At 41.3% G+C, this 23,191-nt stretch overlaps 1 protein-coding gene across 2 annotated transcripts in view; it reads right to left on the bottom strand.

The window, feature by feature from the left end:
* The window catches only part of RBM28 (RNA binding motif protein 28), a 33,267-nt gene that overhangs the window by 8,101 nt on the left and 1,975 nt on the right, over positions 1–23,191 (bottom strand). Inside the window, exons 2-14 of one of the 2 annotated variants that reach the window (XM_011939540.1) lie at positions 22,073–22,231; positions 21,656–21,750; positions 21,152–21,227; positions 20,679–20,771; positions 19,559–19,630; positions 18,113–18,308; positions 17,802–17,941; positions 15,220–15,292; positions 12,519–12,628; positions 7,312–7,385; positions 6,057–6,192; positions 5,024–5,088; positions 2,759–2,917 (exon numbers count right to left, since the gene is read on the bottom strand). In XM_011939540.1, coding sequence (XP_011794930.1) covers positions 2,759–2,917; positions 5,024–5,088; positions 6,057–6,192; positions 7,312–7,385; positions 12,519–12,628; positions 15,220–15,292; positions 17,802–17,941; positions 18,113–18,308; positions 19,559–19,630; positions 20,679–20,771; positions 21,152–21,227; positions 21,656–21,750; positions 22,073–22,231 — 1,448 coding nt within the window. The remainder of the gene's footprint in view (positions 1–2,758; positions 2,918–5,023; positions 5,089–6,056; positions 6,193–7,311; positions 7,386–12,518; positions 12,629–15,219; positions 15,293–17,801; positions 17,942–18,112; positions 18,309–19,558; positions 19,631–20,678; positions 20,772–21,151; positions 21,228–21,655; positions 21,751–22,072; positions 22,232–23,191) is intronic. The other variant, XM_011939541.1, reaches the window with a different exon arrangement.

The following is a 23,191-nucleotide window of genomic DNA, read 5'->3' on the forward strand; positions in this document are numbered from 1 at the left end:
AAAAAAAAAAAAAAAAATCAGGTTATTGAAACATAATCTTCATTTATACCACCATCACAAAAATCACACTGGAATAACACTTATGTGTGTCCATCTTATTAGAATTCACCTCCTAACACCATAAAACAGATTAAAATAATATTTTCTTGCTTTCTACTAGTTTATAGACATCAACAGAGACCTAAAATAAGCACATAAACAAAACTTCCTAAAGAAAATTTATAAAGAGGTTTGGATGTTAGAAAACAAACACAATACAAACACAACTGTTCATGATACATACAAATTGAGAGGTACATGGTATTTTCAGAGTGTAACAAGTTATTGCCGAGGATGGAATACTGTCCATAGATCTTACCACTGAAAAAAAGCCCTCAGGAAGGAAATTATTAAAGAAGGGAAGGAGGAAGGACTGATGGCTTTAGATAGGAAAGACATTTCAAGCATAGGAAAAAGTCTCTCCAACATACAGACTCAGAAATACAGGAAGACGTTTCAGCTCTCTTTGCCTGCAGCTCAGATCCTCTCTAGTGTGGTTTTCCCTTAAATCCTTAAGCCAGATGTAGCAAACATCTGGGGCACCAAAGTACAGTAGGATGTTTTGAGAAAATTGATCATTTACATGCCATTACTACCGAAACTGTCGTTCTCATGTAATGGAGATGGCTAAGTACTGGGGACACATGGATGCCACATTTAGTTTACGTCCAGTGTCCACTCTGTGTCTAGAACTGTCATATACTGTAAGGGAATCAAGAGAAGCATATAATGAAGATCCTGTTCTCAAGATACTTACCATCTTACTGAGACACTATACGTACACATAAGAAGGAATTAGGAGGAAAATTCAATATAATGCAAATATTTTAGAATAAACATAAATTTCTCTAAATTATGACAGGTGTTAAATGTGCAGACACTAAGTATTCAGATGATATGAGAAATTACACAACTGTCCCTCCCCTATAACCAGTAACACTGAGCAGTTTTACTAAGAGTGGTGTCAGATATGTGCTGATATATTCACATTCTCTCATGTAATGTCCCAAATACCAATCCATACATTTTGAAGAGGTTTTCAGGGATTAGGAAAACAGTTTAGAGTGGTGAAACAGAGTAAAGCAGACCCAAAATATTGGCAATGGTACTTTAAAAATAAGTATTGACCAAGAGATGACTATGTAGCAGGTACTACACCAAGGATTGGGGATAATGAGATAACGCTTGCCTCAAAAACTCAGTCTAGTGGGGAGAAGTGACTGACTGACAGTTTGAGGCCAGGGCAATAGTAAGCAGTATGACAGAGATATGCAAGGCCAGGCCCAGTGGTTCACACTTATAATCCCAGCACTGTGGGAGGCCGAAGCAGGGGGATCATCTGAGCTCAGGAATTTGAGACCAGCCTGGGCAACATGGCAAAACCATCTCTACCAAAAACATAAGAAATAGTCAGGCATGGGCCAGGCGCAGTGGCTCATGCCTGTAATCCTAGCACTTTGGGAGGCCGAGGTGGGTGGATCACTTGAGGTCAAGAGATCAAGACCATCTTAACAAACATGGTGAAACCCTGTCTCTACTAAAAATACAAAAATTAGCTGGGCATGGTGGTGTGTGCCTGTAGTCCCAGCTACTCGGAGGCTGAGGCAGGAGAATCACTTGAACTCCGGAGGCGGAGGTTGCAGTGAGCTGAGATCGCGTGACTGCACTCCAGCTTAACGACAGAGTGAGACTCCATCTCAAAAATGAAAAATAAAATTAAGAAAAAAGAAATTAGCCAGGCATTGTGGTGTGTAACTATAGTCCCAACTACTTGGGAGGCTGAGGTGGGGGGATTGCTTGAGCTTGGGAGGGGGAGGCTGCAGTGAGCTGAGATGGCACCACTGCACTCCCTCCAGCCTGTGACAGAGCAACACCACATCTTAAAAAAAAAAAAGAAAAGAAAAGAGAAATATGCAAAGGGGAGTGTGGAGGCAGAGAAGTTCTGTACTCACAAAGCCTAACCAAGTTGGTATGAACCCAGCGTTTTTCTAATTCAACTGCTGAACATCTACATGGCTTCCTGTGTTGACGACAGGCATAGGTGACTCTGACTATAGGGTAAGAATCTAACTAGGAGTAAAATGCTCTCCAAAAAGCAAATCAGATTATTTTCTCTGCAAGAAAATTCACATGATAGCACAAAGTATAATGCTAAGCACACAAAAGGCATTTAATAAATGCTTGCTAAATCAATTCATGCAGACAGAGACTTCCTTGCATTCTGCTGTAATTCAGACGTAAAAGACAATTTTTAGAAGAAAAAGAACAAAACCAAGAAACTGCTAAACTCAGCCATGCATGCTGACAACATGTCCAGAAGAAAGTCTGTTGATGGCCTAGCACAGTGGCTCACGCCTGTAATCCCAGCACTTTGGGAGGCTGAGGTGAGCAGATAACTTGAGATCAGGAGTTCCAGACCAGTCTGGCCAACATGGTGAAATCTCTTCTCTACCAAAAATACAAAAATTAGCCAGGCGTGGTGGCGCACACCTATAGTCCCAGCTACTCAGGGGGCTGAGGCAGGAGAACTGCTTGAGCCCAGGCGGAGGAGGCTGCAGTGAGTCAAGACTGCACCACTGCACTCCAGCCTGGGCGACAGAGTGAGACTTTGTCTCAAAACAAACAAACAAACAAAAATCTAGCACCGCAGCCTGAGGGAAATGCTTGATATGACCCCAGATCAGAATGAAAGTTCCAGATAGACAGGGCCACGCCTCACCTCCTTGATGCGCACCCCTTTCTCTCCACTAGTAGCACTCAGCAGCAGCTTTCTGAGCTGTTTGTCATCTACAGCCTTTGGGAGATTGTGCAGGCAGAGCCTGGTTTGGGAGACAAAGATATTCTGGTCCTTGAGTTTCTGATGCTTCAGCAGCTCAAACTGAAAGAACAACCAATGGTTAACAGTACAACTCACTCTTTTTAAGACGAGGCTCAAAATTCTCCAAAAGGAAAGAATTATGATCTCCATCCCATAACCACACATATAGAAAATGGATGGAAACTGCCCACACTGCAGCTTTACAATGCCCAGTATAGGAAAGAAAAGTTCAAAGAGACAAGATGGTGGGTGGGTAACAGTAAAATCATAGGCTCTGGAGACCCATTCCTAACTGGAGAAATTACATAAAATTTTAAAGCCTCAATTTTTCATCTATAAAATGGAACAGTAGAACACAGTCTCTGAGCACTGATGTGAGGCCAAAATGAGATAACATAAGGCTGGGCAGGGTGGCTCATGCCTGTAATCTGAGCACTTTGGGAAGCCAAGGCAGGCAGATCACCCGAGGTCAGGAGTTCAAGATCAGCCTGGCCAAAATGGTGACGCCCTGTCTCTACTAAAAATACAACAATTAGTCAGGCATAGTAGTGCATGCCTGTAATCCCAGCTACTCGGGATGCTGAGGCAGGAGAATCGCTTGAACCTGGGAGGAGGAGGTTGTGGTGAGCCAAGATCACGCTATTGTACTCCAGCCTGGGCAACAAGAGTGAAACTCCATCTCAAAAAAAAAAAAAGAAAAAAATCCCTAGCTCAAAATGTAGCCCAGAGCAAACAACAGATAATACTGTGGTTAACATCTATGCCCAGTCCTCATCTACCCACCAACTCAACTGATTATCTAATCCTTCCAAAAGAAAATGGAACTTATTCAAAGAATACTTGACAGAATGCTGTCTTGTCTCAACTCTGCCACCCTGAGGCAAAGGAATATCCATGACCACAGAACCATATTTTGCTCTTAGAGCAATACCCTCAACTATGCTGCCACAAAACCCCAGTACCTGCACGATCTGTGTCTAAAATGAAATGAAAGATGACATTATTCTTCCAATTAGTTTTTTCAAAACCAAGTTGGTAGAAAAAAAGTTTTCAATTAAAAGTTTTTCTTTTGTCAAGCCTTCTCAGTCCTGCTGTTTCTTGTTTGGTAAAAGTACCAACAAATCACAAAATAAACAAATCCCCTGGAAAATGACTATTAAAGGAACATCTGAAAAGGCTATCATGTTTAAGTTCAACAGACTATTTTTCTGTCAGGAAAAGCTGTGCCTGCTGTGAATGTATAATGCATACCTATCACTGAATGAGCTTTTTGCTAACAAAATTAGTTTTAAACTAAATATGTCATTATTGCATTGTGGTCAGACACGGGTATATAATGCCCTTATAAAATTGAGGCTTTAAAATTTTATGTAATTTCTCCAGTTAGGGATGGGTCTCCAGAGCCTATGATTTCCAGATGTTCACTACTAAAGTTGAAAACACTAGCGCAGAACCTGTGCACACTGAAAAAAAGATACACTGCCTCCTGCCATCATTACACTCTCACCCCTGTTTCTCATCTGCATGTTAAGGTTCCATAACTAATTCTGTTCATGATTATGCATCTTTACCATTCCAGGCTGGCTTGGCTTTTTGAAAGCAAGTTATATAGGAAAAAGCAAAAATGACTGGGAACGTTACCAAGCAGCCAAGCAATATAACGGTATTGGTTAACATCGGAAACGTCCATAAGACGGGAGTTTTTCTAAAATGATTTTATAATCTGGAGACACCAACTCCTCCAAACTGACAGCTACCCCTTTCAAGAGCCATATCTTCTTCCTTCCCTAATAACTCCAGACCATTCTGATCTTGCCCTTCTACATTATTCTGTGTTTATACTAACACCTAATTACACGTAGCCCTAGCCTCTGACTGTCTACTGCACGATCTAGCAGCATGTGTTCGCAAACATTTACTGCCAAGCACTAGGGAAACAAAGAATAAGACACAGTTCTTTTATACTGGCATAGAAAGCAGATAGAATACTATGTATAATGTTGGGTTACTTGCTGTCTCACCTATGTGTTTTTCTCTCTAACAGGGCAGTAAGTATGGTCTGTGACCATACTTGGTTCTTTTATGAGCACATTGAGCATTCGATAACTATTTTTGATTGATTTATAGGCCACGCAGAACCTGAAGGTCAATGCCTAATCTACTCACCCGTTCTCTTTTGGCCATATCAGCAGCACTCACACCCTCTGCAGCCTTCGTCCCAGCACGAATCACTGCAGAAAGAGGGAAAAAGGCCAAGACATCAACAAGGGAATTTTCACTGAGCAACAAGAGGAATGTGATTTGAATGATGCAAACTCTTTGTACAGGGCCCAGAGGACTATGTTGGCCAGGACACGATGGCATTTGGTTAGGTCCAGAAATAGGATACAGGGCTAAGTTCTGGGCTCAGAGCTGCTCTCAAGGACTAAAACTCTGAACATTTTGTGATTTTATTCCTCTTCTCCTTCTCTCCCCTCAAAGAATCTTCAGTACATGCCCAAAGTCAGAAAGAAAGGCCTGGAAGAAGTATGGAACATAAATACATTTTGGGCATTTAGAATGCACAATGTTCCACCTATAAATCTGCCCTTGGAACTTAACTTTGCTGTTCCTTATGTACTTGAGGTCCACTACTAACCAGTGAGATAAGCCAGTCGAAAACAGTTATGTTGCCATAGAGGGCTGGTGTCAAAGGCTAATGGACATTACTAGTACAGGCTGTGAAGCTATGGAGGAGGTGAGCTGATAAATACTGTGTGACCTAGAAGAAAGAATTTTTTTTTAAATTTAAAGCTAATTTCTGATTGTCTTTCTTACATGAAAGGAAAGTACTGGGTGCACATTTTAAATCCATGAATAATCCAAAAGAGTAATTTTAGTCATAATGAAAACCTCTTATTAGAAATGATGACAAGAAGCAAAGGTATTTTGAGTTCTTTCTCCCTCTTTGCCTTGCCAATTCTCTACTGAAAAAGACAAAAGACAACCAGGCATAAAAGATAATGGGACGGTTAATCCACAAAAATGAGTGAAGGTTTACTAACAGAAAGCCACATTTATTAAAGTGGAATGATCATATAAAATTGTTAAAAAGAACATTTGGGTTTTTAATTTGAAACATGCTCCCATACTATTGCTGGATCAATGATATGGCACAGGGCCAGCTACTTGGAAGCCTGGGTTACATCTCCCTACTCACAGCCTTCTCGGGCCAGATAGAGATTCCGGGTGCCAGTCGGCTTCTTCACCTTCTTTGTCTGAAGCTTTGCAGCCTCATCACGGGTCACCGCCAAGTCAACTTTGAGCTGCCGGCCATCCAGTTTAAGCCCACCAGTCTGTAACAGATCACAACCCCTTCTTAAAACACATAATGGCCGAGCATGGTGGCTCACGCCTGTAACCCTAGCACTTTGGGAGGCTGAGGTGGGTGGATCACCTGAGGTCAGGAGTTCAAGGCCAGCCTGGCCAACATGGTGAAACCTCGTCTCTACTGAAAATATAAAAATTAGCCGGGCATGGTGGTGTGTGCCTGTAATCCCAGCTACCTGGGAGGCTGAGGCAGGAGAATGGCATGAACCCAGGAGGCGGAGTTGCAGTGAGTGGAGATCACGCCACTACACTTCAGCGTGGGCGACAGAGCAAGACTCTATTTCAAAAAAAAAAAAACAACACATAATGAGTAGAAACTAGAAACTAAGCACCTGACAAGAACACCACAGAAAGGGATACGGCAAGCATCAATTATGCTATGGAAGCCAAGCCCTGTGACATTTCAGCTCAGCTAGCTACAAATGGATCACTGGGCCTCACAATATTTAGTATAGCTGTGCAAAAGGCCACATGTGTATTTCAGGCAGTCAGCAGTAAATAAATTATTTTCTGGGAGTTGATTAGTCCCAAAGTAGACCCAAATTGAGGAAAATTATCTGTAAACAGGCAAATGTCTAGTATTACAAGGAAAGTTAATGAAATAGTAGAATACTTACTCAAGAGGACTTAAGAAATAACAGCAATATTAAATAACATTATACTCGATTGTAGAACAAATGGAGTAACTCTCCATCACCCACACACATTCTCTCTCAAACATCTACTCTACTTCACAGACAACCTTAATACCTTCTTATCCTAGTCTTTTATGTTATCAGTCTAGGATAGAGGCTGACACAGACAGCAAGCAACAAATATCAGATACGTTATTATCCCCATTTCCTCACCTATGAAGTAGAGATCATAATTCTGCCTACCTCAAAGGGCTGATGTAATGATTAAATAAGATAATGCAAGTAAAGTTCAGTGCCTAACACAACAAAGTGCTAAATAAGTGTTAGTTTTATTATTACTGACAATAATAATAATAATAATAATAATAAAGCTTTGTGTAAATATCAAATGTTGCCCCTAAGAGCCAAACTGCCTCCTGTGTTATAAAGTAAAGGAAATAGCTTCCTTACCTCATTCTCTGGAGAAGCAGCTAGAAGGCATTTCTGAGCTGCTTCTTGAGTCATGAACTGGGCAAATGCACAACCTGCACAAGAAGACACAATTCAGTGAGATCCCAAACTCCCACAGATAAACCAAAGACAACACTACAAATGGCAGCAGCCTGACACAGAGTGGAAGGGGCAGGTGGCATCCATTTATTAAGTACAGCCATGTACTTGCATAAGGATGTTTTGGTCAGTGACAGACTGCATATACAACAGTGGTCCCAGAAGATTATAATGAATCTGCCCTATATAGGGCAGATCCCTGTACCATTTGGTACAGGTACATTTGGTACACTGTACCAAAAATGCCCTGTACCATTTTTTATCTTTTATACTGCATTTTACTATACCTTTTCTAAGTTTAGAAACATTTAGATACACAAATACTTACCATTATGTTACAACTGCCTACAACATTCAGTATAAGAACATGCTGTGCTGTGCAGGTTTGTAGCCTGGGAGCGACAGGCTCTACCATATGACCTGTGTGTGTAGTAGGCCATACCATCTAGGTTTGTGTAAGTACACTATGACATTCACACAATGACAAAATCACCAGATAATGAACTTTGCAGAATTTATCTCCATCAGTAAGTGACGCACACTGCACTCTGAGACAGGCACTATGTTAGGTACCAAATAATCAAGACGAAGATACCACTGCTCTTAATGAAATTTTATTATTACTTCCTTCATCTGTTCTAATTCTTCTTAGAACTTTAGTCTCATGATCTCTCTTAATAAGAAATATCCATGTGAATGCTGGGTGTGGTGGCTCACACCTGTAATCCCAGCTCTTTGGGAGACCAAGGCAGGAAGATCACTTAAGCCCAAGAGTTAAAGACCAGCCTGAGCAACATGACTGTCTCTATGAAAGAAAAAAAAAAAAAAAAATTGGCTGGGTGTGGTGGTGCATGCCTATAGTCCCAGCTACTCAGAAAGCTGAGGTGGGAGGATGACCTGATCCTGGGAGGTCAAGGCTGCAGTAAGTCATGATCACTGCACTCCAGCCTGCGTGACAGAGCAAGCCCTTGTCTCAAAAAAAAAAAGGCCGGGCACGGTGGCTCATGCCTGTAATCCCGGTACTTTGGGAGGCTGAGGCCGGCAGATCACAAGGTCAGGAGATTGAGACCATCCCGGCTAACACGGTGAAACCCTGTCTCTACTAAAAATATAAAAAATTGGCCGGGCACGGTGGCTCACACCTGTAATCCCAGCACTTTGGGAGGCCGAGACGGGTGGATCACGAGGTCAGGAGATCGAGACCATCCTGAGCTACACGGTGAAACCCCGTCTCTACTAAAAAAATACAAAAACAAAAACAAAAACAAAAAAACTAGCCGGGCGAGATGGCAGGTGCCTGTAGTCCCAGCTACTCGGGAGGCTGAGGCAGGAGAATGGCGTGAACCCGGGAGGTGGAACTTGCAGCAAGCTGAGATCACACCACTGCACTCCAGCCTGGGCGACAGAGCAAGACTCTGTCTCAAAAAAAAAAAAAAAAAAAAAGAAAGGAAAGAAATATCCACCTGAAATGGTAGAGAAATTCCAGCCTAACACTTAATTCGGCATCACTTATGAAGTACCTATTAGAGGACTAAAAAGCAAAGCAGGAACCACTTAACCCTGAACTTAATTACAGATCTCACTGTCTCATAGGTTTCATAGTCACTTGGGAGGCATCAGATATGGGCAGACCTGCCTCTCAGAGTAAAAGTCTCTGTCCTCTACTATATGAATATAGCAGGGAATCAGAAAGCCAGGAGTTCAATTCGTGGCTCATACTCTAGAATCTCCATAAGGCATGCCTTTCCTTAATTAGATGCCAGATCAATTAACCCATCTCTTATTTCTGCTATTGACAAAAAACAATTTTTTTTTTGAGACAGAGTTTCGCTCTTGTTGCCCAGGCTGGAGTCTAATGGCATAATCTTGGCTCGCTGCAACCTCCGCCTCCTGGGTTCAAGTGATCCTCCTGCCTCAGCCTCCCGAGTAGCCTATAGGCATGTGCTACCATGCCCAGCTAATTTTGTATTTTTAGTAGAGATGGGGTTTCTCCATGTTGGTCAGGCTGGTCTCGAACTCCCAACCTCAGGTGATCTGCCCGTCTTGGCCTCCCAAAGTGCTGGGATTACAGGTGTGAGCCACCGCACGCAGTCAAAAAAAAAAAAAAAAAAACTTTTATAAGCAAAAAAAGTAAGTTTACCTTTCAGTAGATTCCAAAAAAGAAATACAAGTTTCATAATTTTGTTTAGTATTCCTTTAAATTTTAAATGTTCTCTCAGAAAGTGCCATATTTCCTAGAGCTACTGGGGCATTGATCTTCTGCCTCCTATAAAAATGAATGGCACAGACTAACTGAAAGGACACATGCGCCAGGCCAACACAAAGGTCACCATCTAGGAGCTTCTGTGTCCCCTCCTGCCTCCTATCCTCCACTCACATCTTTACTATAGCACTAGTCAGGTGACATCGTCCCAAACAGAATGAATACCACAGGAAAAATGACCACAATTCTTGTCTGTTTCTATATCCCTAGCACCTACCATAGCGTACAGCATTAATAGATACTCAATAGAAAGAAACAAATAAGGAAATATGGGGAAAATGTTCCTAACAGGCAGATTCAAATGAATCTAATTAGATTGAATACGAAGAAAATTGGTGCTTCTCTCTGAAAGGGTAAGAATTTTATTACTGGAGTTTCCAGAGTCAGTACTGGGTTCAGTCTAACATTTCCCTAAAAGATTGCAGTTAATACTGAGCTCTTCCAGGTAGTGAAATGGCATGCTGAGAGGGATAAATTATAGGAGCTGCAACGAAGCTGCATGAGAAGGCAGAAAAGGTATCAGAAAAATTTAATGAGCTAGGGAAGGACAATATATTTTTTTAAAAAATGATTAAAACTATGCTTATTAAGATCATGAACTCTGTTAACATTAATAGACCACAAGGGATATCTAGTCAGTCAATTGTAGGCTTACTCCTAAAACTATTAACCCAATATACTACTGCACTAAAAAAGAGACAAAAGACACTACGGTCAAAGTAAAGCAATATCATACCACTAACTTGGCACATTCTATGCAATTCAAATTGTCTAAAAGCATTTTAGAAATGGAAAAGATCCAAGTAGTATAACTAAACATGAGAGCTGCAGGTACCTTAAGTGATTACTTGAACCGACTCATTTTATAGATGAAAACTTGAAGGTAACAGTAGTTAAATGATTTGCCAAAAATCACCCAGTTGATCTGTAGCATAGCTGGGATTAGATCCCTAACTCTGTTCCACAGTGCTGCCTTATTCACATCTGTTTTTTTTTTACAAGACGGAGGAGGTCTTTTTCTCACAGTCTCGAGTGCAGTGGCAATCACAGCTCACTGAAGCCTCAAACTCCTGGGCTCCCCACAGCCTCCTGAGTAGCTGACATTTCAGGTACACACCAAGTCTTCCCTTTTCTGTTTTTCTTTTTGAGATGGAGTCTTGCTCTTGTTGCCCAAACTGGAGTGCAGTGGCACGATCTCAGCTCACCACAACCTCCACCTCCCAGGTTCAAGTGATTCTCCTGCCTCAGCACCCTGAGTAGCTGGGATTATAGGCATGTGCCACCATGCCCGACTAATTTTGTATTTTTAGTAGAGACAGGGTTTCTCCATGTTGGTCAGGCTGGTCTTGAACTCCTGACCTCAGGTGATCCACCTGCCTCAGCCTCCCAAAGTACTGGGATTACAGGCGTGAGCCACCACGCCTGGCCAGGTCTTACTTTTTTTTAGCTGAGTAAAAATCAAAAGTGATTAGGTCCTGTCAATGTGAAAAATAAAATGGTTTAGAATGGAGGTTCTTAAGCTATGGATAGGCTCAACAGAGCCCACATGCCCTCTGAAGCAGCATTTTTCTAAGGAGAGGATTCACAGCTTTTGCTAGATCTCAAAGGAATCATGAATCACAATAAATTAAGAACTTAGGCCAGGCACGGTGGCTCACACCTGTAATCCCAGCACTTTGGGAGGCTGAGATGGGCGGATCACAAGGTCAGGAGATCGAGACCATCCTGGCTAACATGGTGAAAACCCATCTCTACTAAAAATACAAAAATAAAATTAGCTGGGCACAGTGGTGGGTGCCCATAGTCCCAGCTACTCAGGAGGCTGAGACAGGAGAATGGCATGAACCCAGGAGGCGGAGCTTGCAGTGAGCCAAGATGGCGCCACTGCACTCCAGCCTAGGCGACAGAGCGAGCGAGACTCCGTCTCAAAAAAAAAAAAAAAAGGAAGAACTTAGTGCTTTAGGAGAATGACTGCAATAGGTGAAATCAAAGATTATTAATGGCTTGGAAAGATGCTTACCTAACAACAGTATACTAGAATGAAGAATGGTCAACCCTTAAAACTTGAAAGAAATAGCTTTCAGGAAAAAAAAACCTAAGGCAGCACTCCTGCAACATAGTTTTCCTTGTAACCACTGCCACTGCAACAGAGTTTCTCTATCAGCTTCTACCTCTAACAAAAGCAATAGGAAAAAAAAAGATCCTGGTAATTTCAAGCAATGTGGAGTGATTAGTACCCATGAGATACTATCACATTTGAAATGCAAAGAGCAAAAATGGAATTCATTACCTTAAAGTAAATAAGCAAGGGCTTAAAAAGCTTAGATAAAATTATGGCTAGCAGCACCATTACAGAGGCTGAGTTTGACACCATTAAAGACAACCTCAGGATGTCTCTGGTACATTTTTTTTTTTTAAAACAGAGTCTTGCTCTGTGGCCCAGATTGGAGTGCAGTGGTGTGATCTTGACTCATTGCAACCCCCACCTCCCGGGTTCAAGCAATCCTCCTGTCTCAGCCTCCTGAGTAGCTGGGACTACAGGTGCACACTGCCACGCTCAGCTAATTTTTTGTATTTTAGTAGAGATGGGGTTTCACCGTGTTGCCCAGGCTGGTCTTGAACTCCTGAGCTCAGGCAATCCGCCTGCCTCAGCCTCCCAAAGTGCTGGGATTACAGGCGTGAGCCACTGTGCCTGGCATCCCTGGTACTTTTATAGAACCCTGAAACCTGGGCTGGATGGACTGTGAAACCTTCAAAATGGCATACATTATGCTCTTGTAACCTAGTCAGTGCCCACCGCAGTGGTCTCAACCCTTTTAGGGCCTGGCCAGCTGACAACACATACCTTTAGAATGCTCTGTGTCTGGATGCAAGACAATGCGGACATATTTGAGTTCTCCAAACTGTTGGAGAAGCTCCCCAAGTTCTTCTTCTTCTGAGTCAAAGGACAGATTTCTATGGAAGATAACCAGATGATCACAAGAAAGGTCAATTACATAAGTGAGATCCTATGTTCCAGGACAATGTAAGCAAGTTAGATATCAACTCTCCCTTGTTCAGAAATAGCACTAATACACAGGGATGGCCCCCAGTGACCCTTGGCCCCAACTGACTTTCCTTTGTCAATGAGGTTCTCTTTCTCAGGAATCTGAAAACATAAACAGACACATACAAAGACCAGAAACTGCAGGTAAAGATTCATTTCAAAACAGTGGTGGCCCCTGCCAGGGAAACTTCTGAGGTGCTGGAAATTTCTACCTCTTGATCTGGGTGGTGGCCACATGGATGTATACACATAAAATTATAACTGAGCTATATGCTTAATGTACTTTACAGAATATATGCTATACCTTTAAAAAAAAAAAAAAGGGGTGTCCCCAGAGAAAAGACTCACAGCCTCTATCACCTAGGGCCCCAGAACTGCCCAGATTTTCAGCCTCTTCCTGAGGCTTGCTCTTTGACAACTTTGATTCTGAAACCCTCTTCTTTCACTTAAATTGACCAAAATTCATTTCTGTTACTATAAACTAGAAGACTCACAGCAGACTAGTGAGAAAAGTAAAATTCTGTCTCTCAATTAGCCATTTTTCCCTCTGTGTTGCTATTAAATCCAGGCTTCAGTTAAAATCTTACTAAAGTCAGAAAAATCCTTCAAAACAGTAACACAAAAGCAAATACAGTAAAATTTACGAAGTCCAAAAAAAAAAAAAAAAACTACTTACTTCTCTCGATGGGATTAAAAAAATTGTTGGAAGGAAATTTTGTTGTCCTAAAATTCCAACACAGTATAAAGATCTCTCAATTAGCCATTTTTCCCTCTGTGTTGCTATTAAATCCAGGCTTCAGTTAAAATCTTACTAAAGTCAGAAAAATCCTTCAAAACAGTAACACAAAAGCAAATACAGTAAAATTTACGAAGTCCAAAAAAAAAAAAAAAACTACTTACTTCTCTCGATGGGATTAAAAAAAATGTTGGAAGGAAATTTTGTTGTCCTAAAATTTCAACACAGTATAAAGATTCCTCATTTCCCCAACTATGTAAATCCTTCCAGGGATAAGAAAAACAGCCCCTAATAAGTATCTGTAATTTTATTTCTCTTAAATGCACTGAACAGCCCCACGAATGATTCTATTTCACGGATAACCCAGATAAAAAAGGTTTTCTGCAATAAGACATATCCTAGCTACATTATTTCTTTTAATCTGCCTCATGATAGACATGGTTTTCTCTCTTCTACCCCTTTATTTCCCTAAGTTCTTTATTAATTAAAAGGTGTGTAAGGAATGGTATCCTTAGTACTGAGGTCACAGGCTTCTTCTTCACTGTGACATTTCTTCCTTCCTGTTAGACAGATCTTCCACAAATACAAAATTATTTATATGGCAGTTCCAAATAATACAAATTTTAAAATACATGGAAAGACATGCAGTTAGGTGAGAAAATGGGCTTCAGTATAGCATGTATAAATTCACTTCTGTGAATCTTTATGATGTGGGTATGTAGTGTAGGTGTTCTCTGAGTAGTGATTAAGGTTAATTTTTCTGACTTTTTGCTAATGTATTTCATCAATTTCCTAGAATGAACATAAATTGTTAAGAAAACATTTTTTTTTTTTTTAGACAAAGTCTTGCTCTGTCACCCAGGCTGGCGTGCCGTGGCATAACCCCAGCTCACTGCAGCCTCCACCTCTGGGTTTTAAGCAATTCTCATTCTTCAGGCCTCCCAAGTAGCTGGGATTACAGGTGCATGCCACCATGCATGGCAAATTTTTGTATTTTTAGTAGAAACGGGGTTTCACCATGTTGGCCAGGCTGGTCTCGAATTGCCCTCGACTGATCCATCTGCCTCAGCCTCCCAAGGTGCTGAGATTACACGCCTGAGCCACCACACCCAAGAAAATAATTTTAAAAGATTGTACAAGAAGATAAAATATATACCTCTAAAATCAGACACAAATGACCCTAGTACACTGGTACTTAAGAAGGACTAGAAGGCATGCCTGAGGTATACTGAAGACATCCTGACCTTATAAAGCAGCAATCTATTGCAGTCAGTAAAGCTAAACAGCAACAGCAACATGAAATAAAGCCTATCTCTACCCCTACTCCCACCCAGTTTTCCTGGAAACAGATGAGATGCCTTTCTTTATTCTGGACACTGCATCAGAAGATAATTTAGGCATAAAGAGAGAAATCATTCGAGACAAGCAGTGTCACTCCTCCCCAGCACTCCCCTAAAACAAAGGCTGGAAGCAAGATGTTTCTAACAGTTGAACTGATTTCTTCCAAACGATGCCAACCCAATTACAAAGCATGAAATCTGAATGAAGACATGATGTCAGGACCCATGCTATCTGTCTTCTGCGTTATAGTTCTGATTGTCCTACATTTCTCATTGTTTGGTACGTTCCTGGGACCAGATGTGCTTGATCTAATTTTCTGGGCTACGTAACAGAACTAGTGCCAAAAACAGAAGGAAAAGGAGGAGAAGGAGGAGAGATCTATGAAGACCATGCAAAAGCAATTCTGGAGACAGAAAGACATACCTGATAAAAACAGTTTTCCCTTCATTCACATCAGAGGGTAATTTCCTCTTCTTTTTGTTTGAGACTTGCACAGCTAAGGTAAGAAGAAAAACAACAAACTGAAAGAGATTAGTGTAAGTCCCATGACAAAGAGCTAACTTCTTAAGTTATAAAGATCGGCCTGGTGCAGTGGCTCATGCCTGTAATCCCAGCACTTTAAAAGGTCGAGGCGGGCTGATCACCTGGGGTCAGAAGTTCGAGACCAGCCTGGCCAACATGACAAAACCCCGTCTCTACTAAAAATACAAAAATTAGCCAGCCATGGTGGCAGGCGCCTATAATTCCAGCTACTCAGGAGGCTGAGGCAGGAGAATTCCTTAAACATGGGAGGTGGAGGTTGCAGTGGGCCGAGATTGAGCCATTGCACTCTAGCCACAGTGACAAGAGCGAAACTCAGTCTCAAAAAAATTAAATAAATAAAAATAAAAATAGACAAAGGACATGTTAAGTACACGAAAAGATGTTCAAACTCACTCTTAATTAAAGAAAACATAGCACAAGAAATGAAATACTATGTTTCACAACAGATTGCAAAATCAAAAAGACTGATGGAATCCAGTGTGGTAAGGGTATGGGAAAAAGACATTCCCATATACTACTATGACAGTGTAAACATTCTGGAAATACTGTATAGGACATATGAAACTTTGAGGAAAAAACATACACATACAGTCACACACAAATTATAAAATACACTATATTTTGAATGTATATGTATGTGTATATGTGTGCATTTTGCTTATAAATGTATTAAAATATCTCCAGATACACAAGAAACAAATAACCTTGGTTGTCTCTGGGGAAGCTCCCTAAGAAGCTCAGGATCTGCGTATAAGGGAGACGCACTGTTTGTTTTCAAGAGCAGACATATATGCTTATATATACGAAGAAAATATCTGGAAGAATACACAAGAAACAACAGTGAGTACTTTGGGGAATTGTGGGTATTGGTGAGGAACTTTTACTTTATGTATTACACTCTTCTGTATTGTGTTTTTTATTAACTTTTTATCATTATCATTTATCTGTCCTGTAAGTTTTTCAGGTGAAAGAATGGCATCAGACAGCTGACTGTGGGTTGTAGAATATAGGATCTCAGAGTCTCTTCAGTGTAAAAGCTTCTTTGATTCTAAGGTGTATACCATTCTCTCCTCACAGAAAAAGTTTATTTCCTTAGATTTCTTATGTGGTCAAACCAACATGCCAGACTTACTGAAAAGGAATCAGAATAAAAACAGCTGAAATAAAAATCTCTACCCAGACAAATCAAAGAACCAGTTATTAGCCATTTCCCATTCTGTAATGACCTGCCTTCCTCAACAAACAAGTTGAATTTATTCTCAATAAAGGTAGCAATAAGGATTGGCTAAAGTTTTACAACATGTTCAAAGAGGTCCTTGTTATGGCATGCACTGTGTTCCCCCAAAATTTATACACTGAAGCCCTAACCCCAAATGTAATTATATTTGGAGACAGAGACTTTAGGGAGGTAACTGAGGCTAGCTAAAAGAGGTCTTAAGGTTGGGCCCTAATCTGATAGGACTGCTGTGCTTATAAGAAAAGAAAGACGAGAGTTCACTATTTCTTGTTCTCTCTCTCCCCTCATCAAGCATAAAAAGAAAAGGCCATGATACAAGGACATAGCGAGAAGGCAGCAGTCTGCAAGCTAGGAAGAGAGCTTCACCCAAAATGGAATCAGCTGGCACCTGGAACTTCTAGTCTCCAGAGCTGTGAGAAAACAAGTTTCTGCTGTTTAAGCCACCTAGTCTATGGTATTTTGTTATGGCAGCCTGAACTGACGAAACAGTTCTTTATCCCCATCTCAACTCAAAGGAGTTGTTTAAAATCTACCTTGGTGTTGAGATGGTTATATCATCTATTTCATCTATATTATCTGTATAAGATGCTGTTTATCTGGTTATTCAATCAAGATACATAATCCAGAGAGAGAGGCAGAATCTCAGCACCAAGCTAGGTTTTCAATTCCCTAAGAATCTTAACCCTCAAACACCACTCCAAAACTCACTTAAAAAACAAAACAAACAAAAATGAAACAACAAAAAAACCTTTGCGAGAAAGGAGTATAAAGGTTTCCTTTTCAGCATTTTAACATAAATTTGCTAGAACACCTTAGAGTCCTATTTAAAAAGAGGTCTAAGCAGAACTGATGCTCATTTCCGTAAATTCAGTAACTTTTTGTAAAGTCTTTTTTTTTTTGAGGCGGAGTCTTGCTCTGTCACCCGGGCTGGAGTGCAGTGGCCAGATCTCAGCTCACTGCAAGCTCTGCCTCCCGGGTTTACGCCATTCTCCTGCCTCAGCCTCCGGAGTAGCTGGGACTACAGGCGCCCGCCACCTCGCCCGGCTAGTTTTTTGTATTTTTAGTAGAGACAGGGTTTCACCGTGTTAGCCAGGATGGTCTCGATCTCCTGACCTCGTGATCCGCCCGTCTTGGCCTCCCAAAGTGCTGGGATTACAGGCTTGAGCCACCGCGCCCGGCCAACTTTTTGTAAAGTCTAAAGAGATTTATGAAAATCCAAACGAACCTTTATCCTCTTGCTCCTCAGTGCTGGTATCACTCTGAGCCAGTTCCTCTCCATCACCAACACTATCGCTTTCCTCCAGGTCACTGTCCTCCTCAGAATGATCTTCACTGCTTTTTGCAGGGGCTGCTCTCTTGAATGCTCTGCAATGGCACAGATCAGAACTAAGGATGTGGGCTGACAGAAGGCCTATTCAATTTCATTACACATGTCAATTCTGCAATGATGCAGGCAGAAAAAGATAGGAGAATTTTTCCTCTCGGAGACAATCTTGAATCTTCCTCTGCCGTCTCAGAACAGGCTGAGCTGCTTACCTCTTCTGAATCTGCACAGGCTTGGTCATCTTTGATTCTATATTCTCCTCTTCATCTTCATCTTCATCATCATCAACCTCATCTTCTTCTTCTTCATCATCATCATCATCGTTTTCTTCCTCTTCCACATCCTCTTCCTCCCTGCCCTTCTTTTTAACTGATTCCTGATGTTTAGATTCATGGCTCTTTTCCTCACCTATGCAGGGAGGTAAAAAAAGTAGGAATTCATTTAATATCCAAAACGATGTTATTTTAACAAAAGTAACCAATATTCCAAGTTCCTGGTTTCGTCTGTTTTACAGAACTTCGTATGTTTTTTGACTGTATATAACAGGAGAAAGTATAAATAAAAGAAAAAGCAAAAACAGAAATAAACAAAACTGTCATCACCCAGGTTCCTTTAGAGTTTGTCCCATTCATCAGCCTGAAGGTTTATCTGGCCCAGACTGAAAGAAGCGGCAACTGAGTCCCTCCAAACAGTCTACCATTTGTACATCACAGCCAGCAAAATGTTCACTAGGGGGCAAAGCCAAACCATGAACTTTAATCTCAGTGCATTCTATTCTCTGAGACCCTGGTGGCTTAACAGTGCATTCTATTCTCTGAGACCCTTGAGGTTTTCTAAATAAACCTCAAGTTTTAAGTTTCTCTATTCTTCACGTTCCATCACTCCTATTATGCACAGCCTGGAAAGAACAGCAAGTAAAGGGGACAATGAACTCAGGCTCACTCACAGCCACTCCCAGGAGGGGGCTTAGACTCAAAAGAGCCTAAGTTTTGGGACCAGAGGACCAAACAGTACAATATGAATTGACAAATAGACCTGGACTCACTTCTGAACCAGCAGGAATTCAGAGTTTTCCCTGAAAGCCCAGTCTCATTCCTTTGGTTAATCTTCCACAATAGTCTTACTCTGACAAGCAGGTTCTCTTACATTTGTTTTTTTTTTTTTTTTTGAAAAGGAGTTTCACTCTTGTTGCCCAGGTTGGAGTGCAATCGTGTGATCTCAGCTCATTGCAACCTCTGCCTCCCAGGTTCAAGCAATTCTCCTGCCTCAGCATTCCGATATTTTTTTTTTTTTTGAGATGGAGTCTCGCTTTGTCGCCCAGGCTGGAGTGCAGTAGGGTGATCTCAGCTCACTGCAACTTCTACCTCCCAGGTTCAAGTGATTCTCCTGCCTCAGCCTCCCAAGTAGCTGGGATGACAGGTGCCCACCAGCATGCCAGCTAATTTTTGTATTTTTGGTAGACATGGGGTTTTGCCATGTTGGCCAGGCTGGTCTCGAACTCCTGACCACCAGTGATCCACCCAAAGTGCTGGAATTACAGGCATGAGTCACTGCACCTGACCTTTTTCTTACACTTTTATCACGAACACAGGAGTTGTTTCAATACTCTCGCCCAGGTTATACAACACCCCTACTCACCCAAAACTACCACATCTTACCTAGAGCAGAAACAGACTGTGTATCTTTATATTTATCCTTTGCTACAGCCCAATCCACAGCCACCGTCCGCCCTGTCAAACAGAAAAGTGGCATCAGAAAGGCTGTCCTTTTAACATCCCTACCTTTGTAAATGACCCCTAGTCATCACAGACAATAATGGAACCAGTGGCGACAAAGAAACTGCCAATGCAGGGAATGCTGGTCTTTAAACAAAGCTCCTAGTCGCTGCCTACTCCTTTTAACCCTTAACCTTTCAATCAATGAACAGAAATTTTGCCTTTCTACATAGCCACCACACCTGGGATAAGGTAAGAGTTAAAAAATAAAGAATTAGAACTATGTTCCCACTTAGACTATCAGTAATCAAAACAGGCATTCTGGAATAATCTGCACCTACTTGGAAACTAGGACATCTCTAAGGCAATAACTTCTTTTTTTTTTGAGACAGAGTCTTGCTCTGTCACCCAGGCTGGAATGCAGTGGTGCCATCCTGGCTCACTGCAACCTCCACCTCCAGGTTCAAGTGATTCTCCTGCCTCAGCCTCTCGAGTAGCTGGGATTACAAGCGTGCACTACCACACCTGGCTAATTTTTGTATTTTCAGTAGAGACAGGGTTTCGCCATGTTGGCCAGGCTGGTCTTGAACTCCTGACCTCAGGTGATCCACCTGCCATGGCCTCCCAAAGTGCTGGGATTACAGGTGTGAGCCACCGCGCCTGGTCGGCAATAACTTCTTTAGGCACAGTACTTTATAAGTCAATATATAAGTCACAGTCAGTTTAATAAATAGCCCACAGATGCTGAACAGTGATCATAACCAAGGAGGAACTTAGATACCAACCTGCATCTATCAGCAATTATCTCAGGGACATTTTTCACTAGGGATTTTTAAATCCCAGGACACTCTCACCAAATAAAAGAAAGAACACTGGTAAGGGTTCTTTCAAGTTTAACCCTAAGATCAAGTTCTAGGAATATTTCACCTAAACAGCTACCATATTAGCAATGAGACTCTCAATAACGCAAACATTTTTTGAAAGTGCAGAAAATGGGTTACTATACTAATTCACCAAAACACCAGAAATATCTGGGTCAAGGATATGGGTATAGAAAGCTTACCTTTTATCTCTTTCATGTTCATGCCTCTGAGAGCTTTACCTGCTTCTAGGAGGTTTTTGAACTGAACAAAAGCAAAACCACGCATCTTCCCATCTGTGTGCAAATGTACAAAGAAGTGAGAGGCGGCAGGAGGTAGCCAGAATACTAAGAAGAAAATTTACTGCAATTCAGGCCCAAAAGACGGTCCAAATCTTGCCAGCAGGCCAGCCCCTTCCCCAAAGCAATTGCTTACATCTTCTTCCTGAGTATACTCTGACTTGGACTTGGGGAGAGCAATGCACTTTCTCAAACTAACTTGTCTTCTAAAACTAATTGTGATCCAATGGAAAATATCATCAGGGGAATAAAAGCATTATTTGGGTTTTCATTAGTTGTCAAGCACTGTGCCAGATATTTCATATATATCATACATATTTGTTCAAGGGTAATATGTTAACTAATATAATCCACACCAAGTGAAGGTTCATTAGTACCTGGTTTCCTAGGGATATTTACTTCTAGGATAGCTCCAAATTGAGCAAATACTGTCTTCAAATCATCTTCCGAACACTGAAGCCAAAAGTGAAGAAAGAAAAAGAGCAATACAATCACAGCAATTAACATAAAACATCAACTACTAAATTCATTAATTATGAAAAACACAAATATGTTTACTTCTTTTTTTACTTTTGAGACCAGGACATCAAATGTTTCTAAATAGAAGACATTTTACTTTGTATCTAAGAGGCAAAAAGACAGATGTCTGAGAGCTTTTTCTACCTTTTCTTTTTCAGTAGTAGTTTCCCCAAAAAGGAAAGCAGCTTCACACTTAGTGCCCTTATTACATAGGCCCACTTTCTGAATTCAACAGGCGTAAGGTTCATTCCCAGAAGGAATTAAGCCCAATTATGCCATCTTGGTGAGGAGTTCTACTAATGATCACATCTTGGTTCTAAAAGCCTTCAAAACATGCAATGTTCATTTTCTCTCTCACTTACCTTAAAGCTCAGGTTCCGAATAATTAATCTGGCTTTCTTATCTGCCACTTTGGCTTTTTTAGCCTTCAGCTCCTTCTTTGGGCACTCTGAGTTTTCTAAAAAATAAGAGGTAATGGAATAAAGGCTCGAAAATCACCCACTTCTACACCAGAATATCACAGAAAAAAAGCTACTGGTGACAGATGGCATTTACCACAGGGTTAAGTGTGGCAATACCAAGGAATACCAGATTTTTCAGATTGAGATTCAACAAAAGAACTAAAATGAGTATTATAATACACTGGATGATTTTGGAGATCAAAAAGAAATGCAAAAAGCTTTAAGTTCTAGAAGCTACCTCCATGCCTCCCTCTTTCATTTTCATAGTGCTCCTCCTCACCCTGGGAGAAAAACTTCCTTGGATTACTAGAAACTCACCATTTTTCCCCTTTTCCTTTGTCTTGTTCCTCAGTTTTTTCTTAGCAACAGTCACGTTGATCTTGCTACCTTCAAAGGTGGTAATCTCCTTGAGGGCCCTCTGAACATCTTCCAGCATAGAAAAAGTGACATAGCCAAAGCCTCGACATGCCTTACTCCCTGGAATAATGGAGTAGGGAGGAAGGGGAGAGGCAGTGTGAAAAGGACAGAATCATAAGCCAAGACCACTAAATGAGTAAATCCTCAAAGCCTAAGCTAGAGGATATACTGCCAACCCATCTGGCTATCAGTTTGCCAAAAGTCTCAGGAGGGAGAGAAACAAGGGTGGTATCAGTGGGTATAAGCTCCCCACTTTGCTTAGAAAATGTTAGCCTTCCTCCTCTTTTACTTTGGTGTCTTTGCTGTTAGCTCCTCTTCTTCCCCTTCTCTTGATAATCCCAAGAACACAGAGAATCCATGACATATTAGGCCCTCAAAGAACTCAACATCATAAAGAACAAAACATCACCAAAGAAGGCAGGAAAGTTAAGTATATGCTATGGCTTGAATGTGTCCCCCAAATTTCATGTGTTGGAAACTGAATCCCCAATGTAGCAGTATTGAAAGGTGGAGTCTTTAAGAGGTGACTGATCAGAGGGCTCGGTCTTCAGGAATGGATTAATCAATTTATGGATTAATGGGTTAATGGATTAATGGGCTATCATTAGAGTGGAGCTGGGGGCTTTATAAGAAGAGGAAGACAGACCTGAGCAAGCGCATTAGCATGCTCAGCCCCCTCGCATGACACCCTGCACTGTCTGGGGATTTTGTAGAGTCCCCACCAACAAGAAGGCTCTCACCAGATACAGCCACTAGACTTTGGACTTCTCAGCCTCCAGAACTTAAGAAATAAATTTTTCTTTACAAAGTACCCAGTTTCAGGTATTCTCTTATAAGCAACAGAAACTGGATTAAGACAGTATGGTAGCTTCAAAAATCGGAGCACAATAATGTAGTCACTCCTCAAAATAGATCAGCAATAAATGCCTGAGGCCCTGACAAAAGAATCTCAAACAGGCCAGGCGCGGTGGCTCAAGCCTATAATCCTAGCACTTTGGGAGGCCGAGACGGGCGGATCAC

Source organism: Colobus angolensis, unplaced genomic scaffold (assembly GCF_000951035.1).
Source record: "Colobus angolensis palliatus isolate OR3802 unplaced genomic scaffold, Cang.pa_1.0 Scaffold182, whole genome shotgun sequence".
NCBI lineage: Eukaryota > Metazoa > Chordata > Mammalia > Primates > Cercopithecidae > Colobus > Colobus angolensis.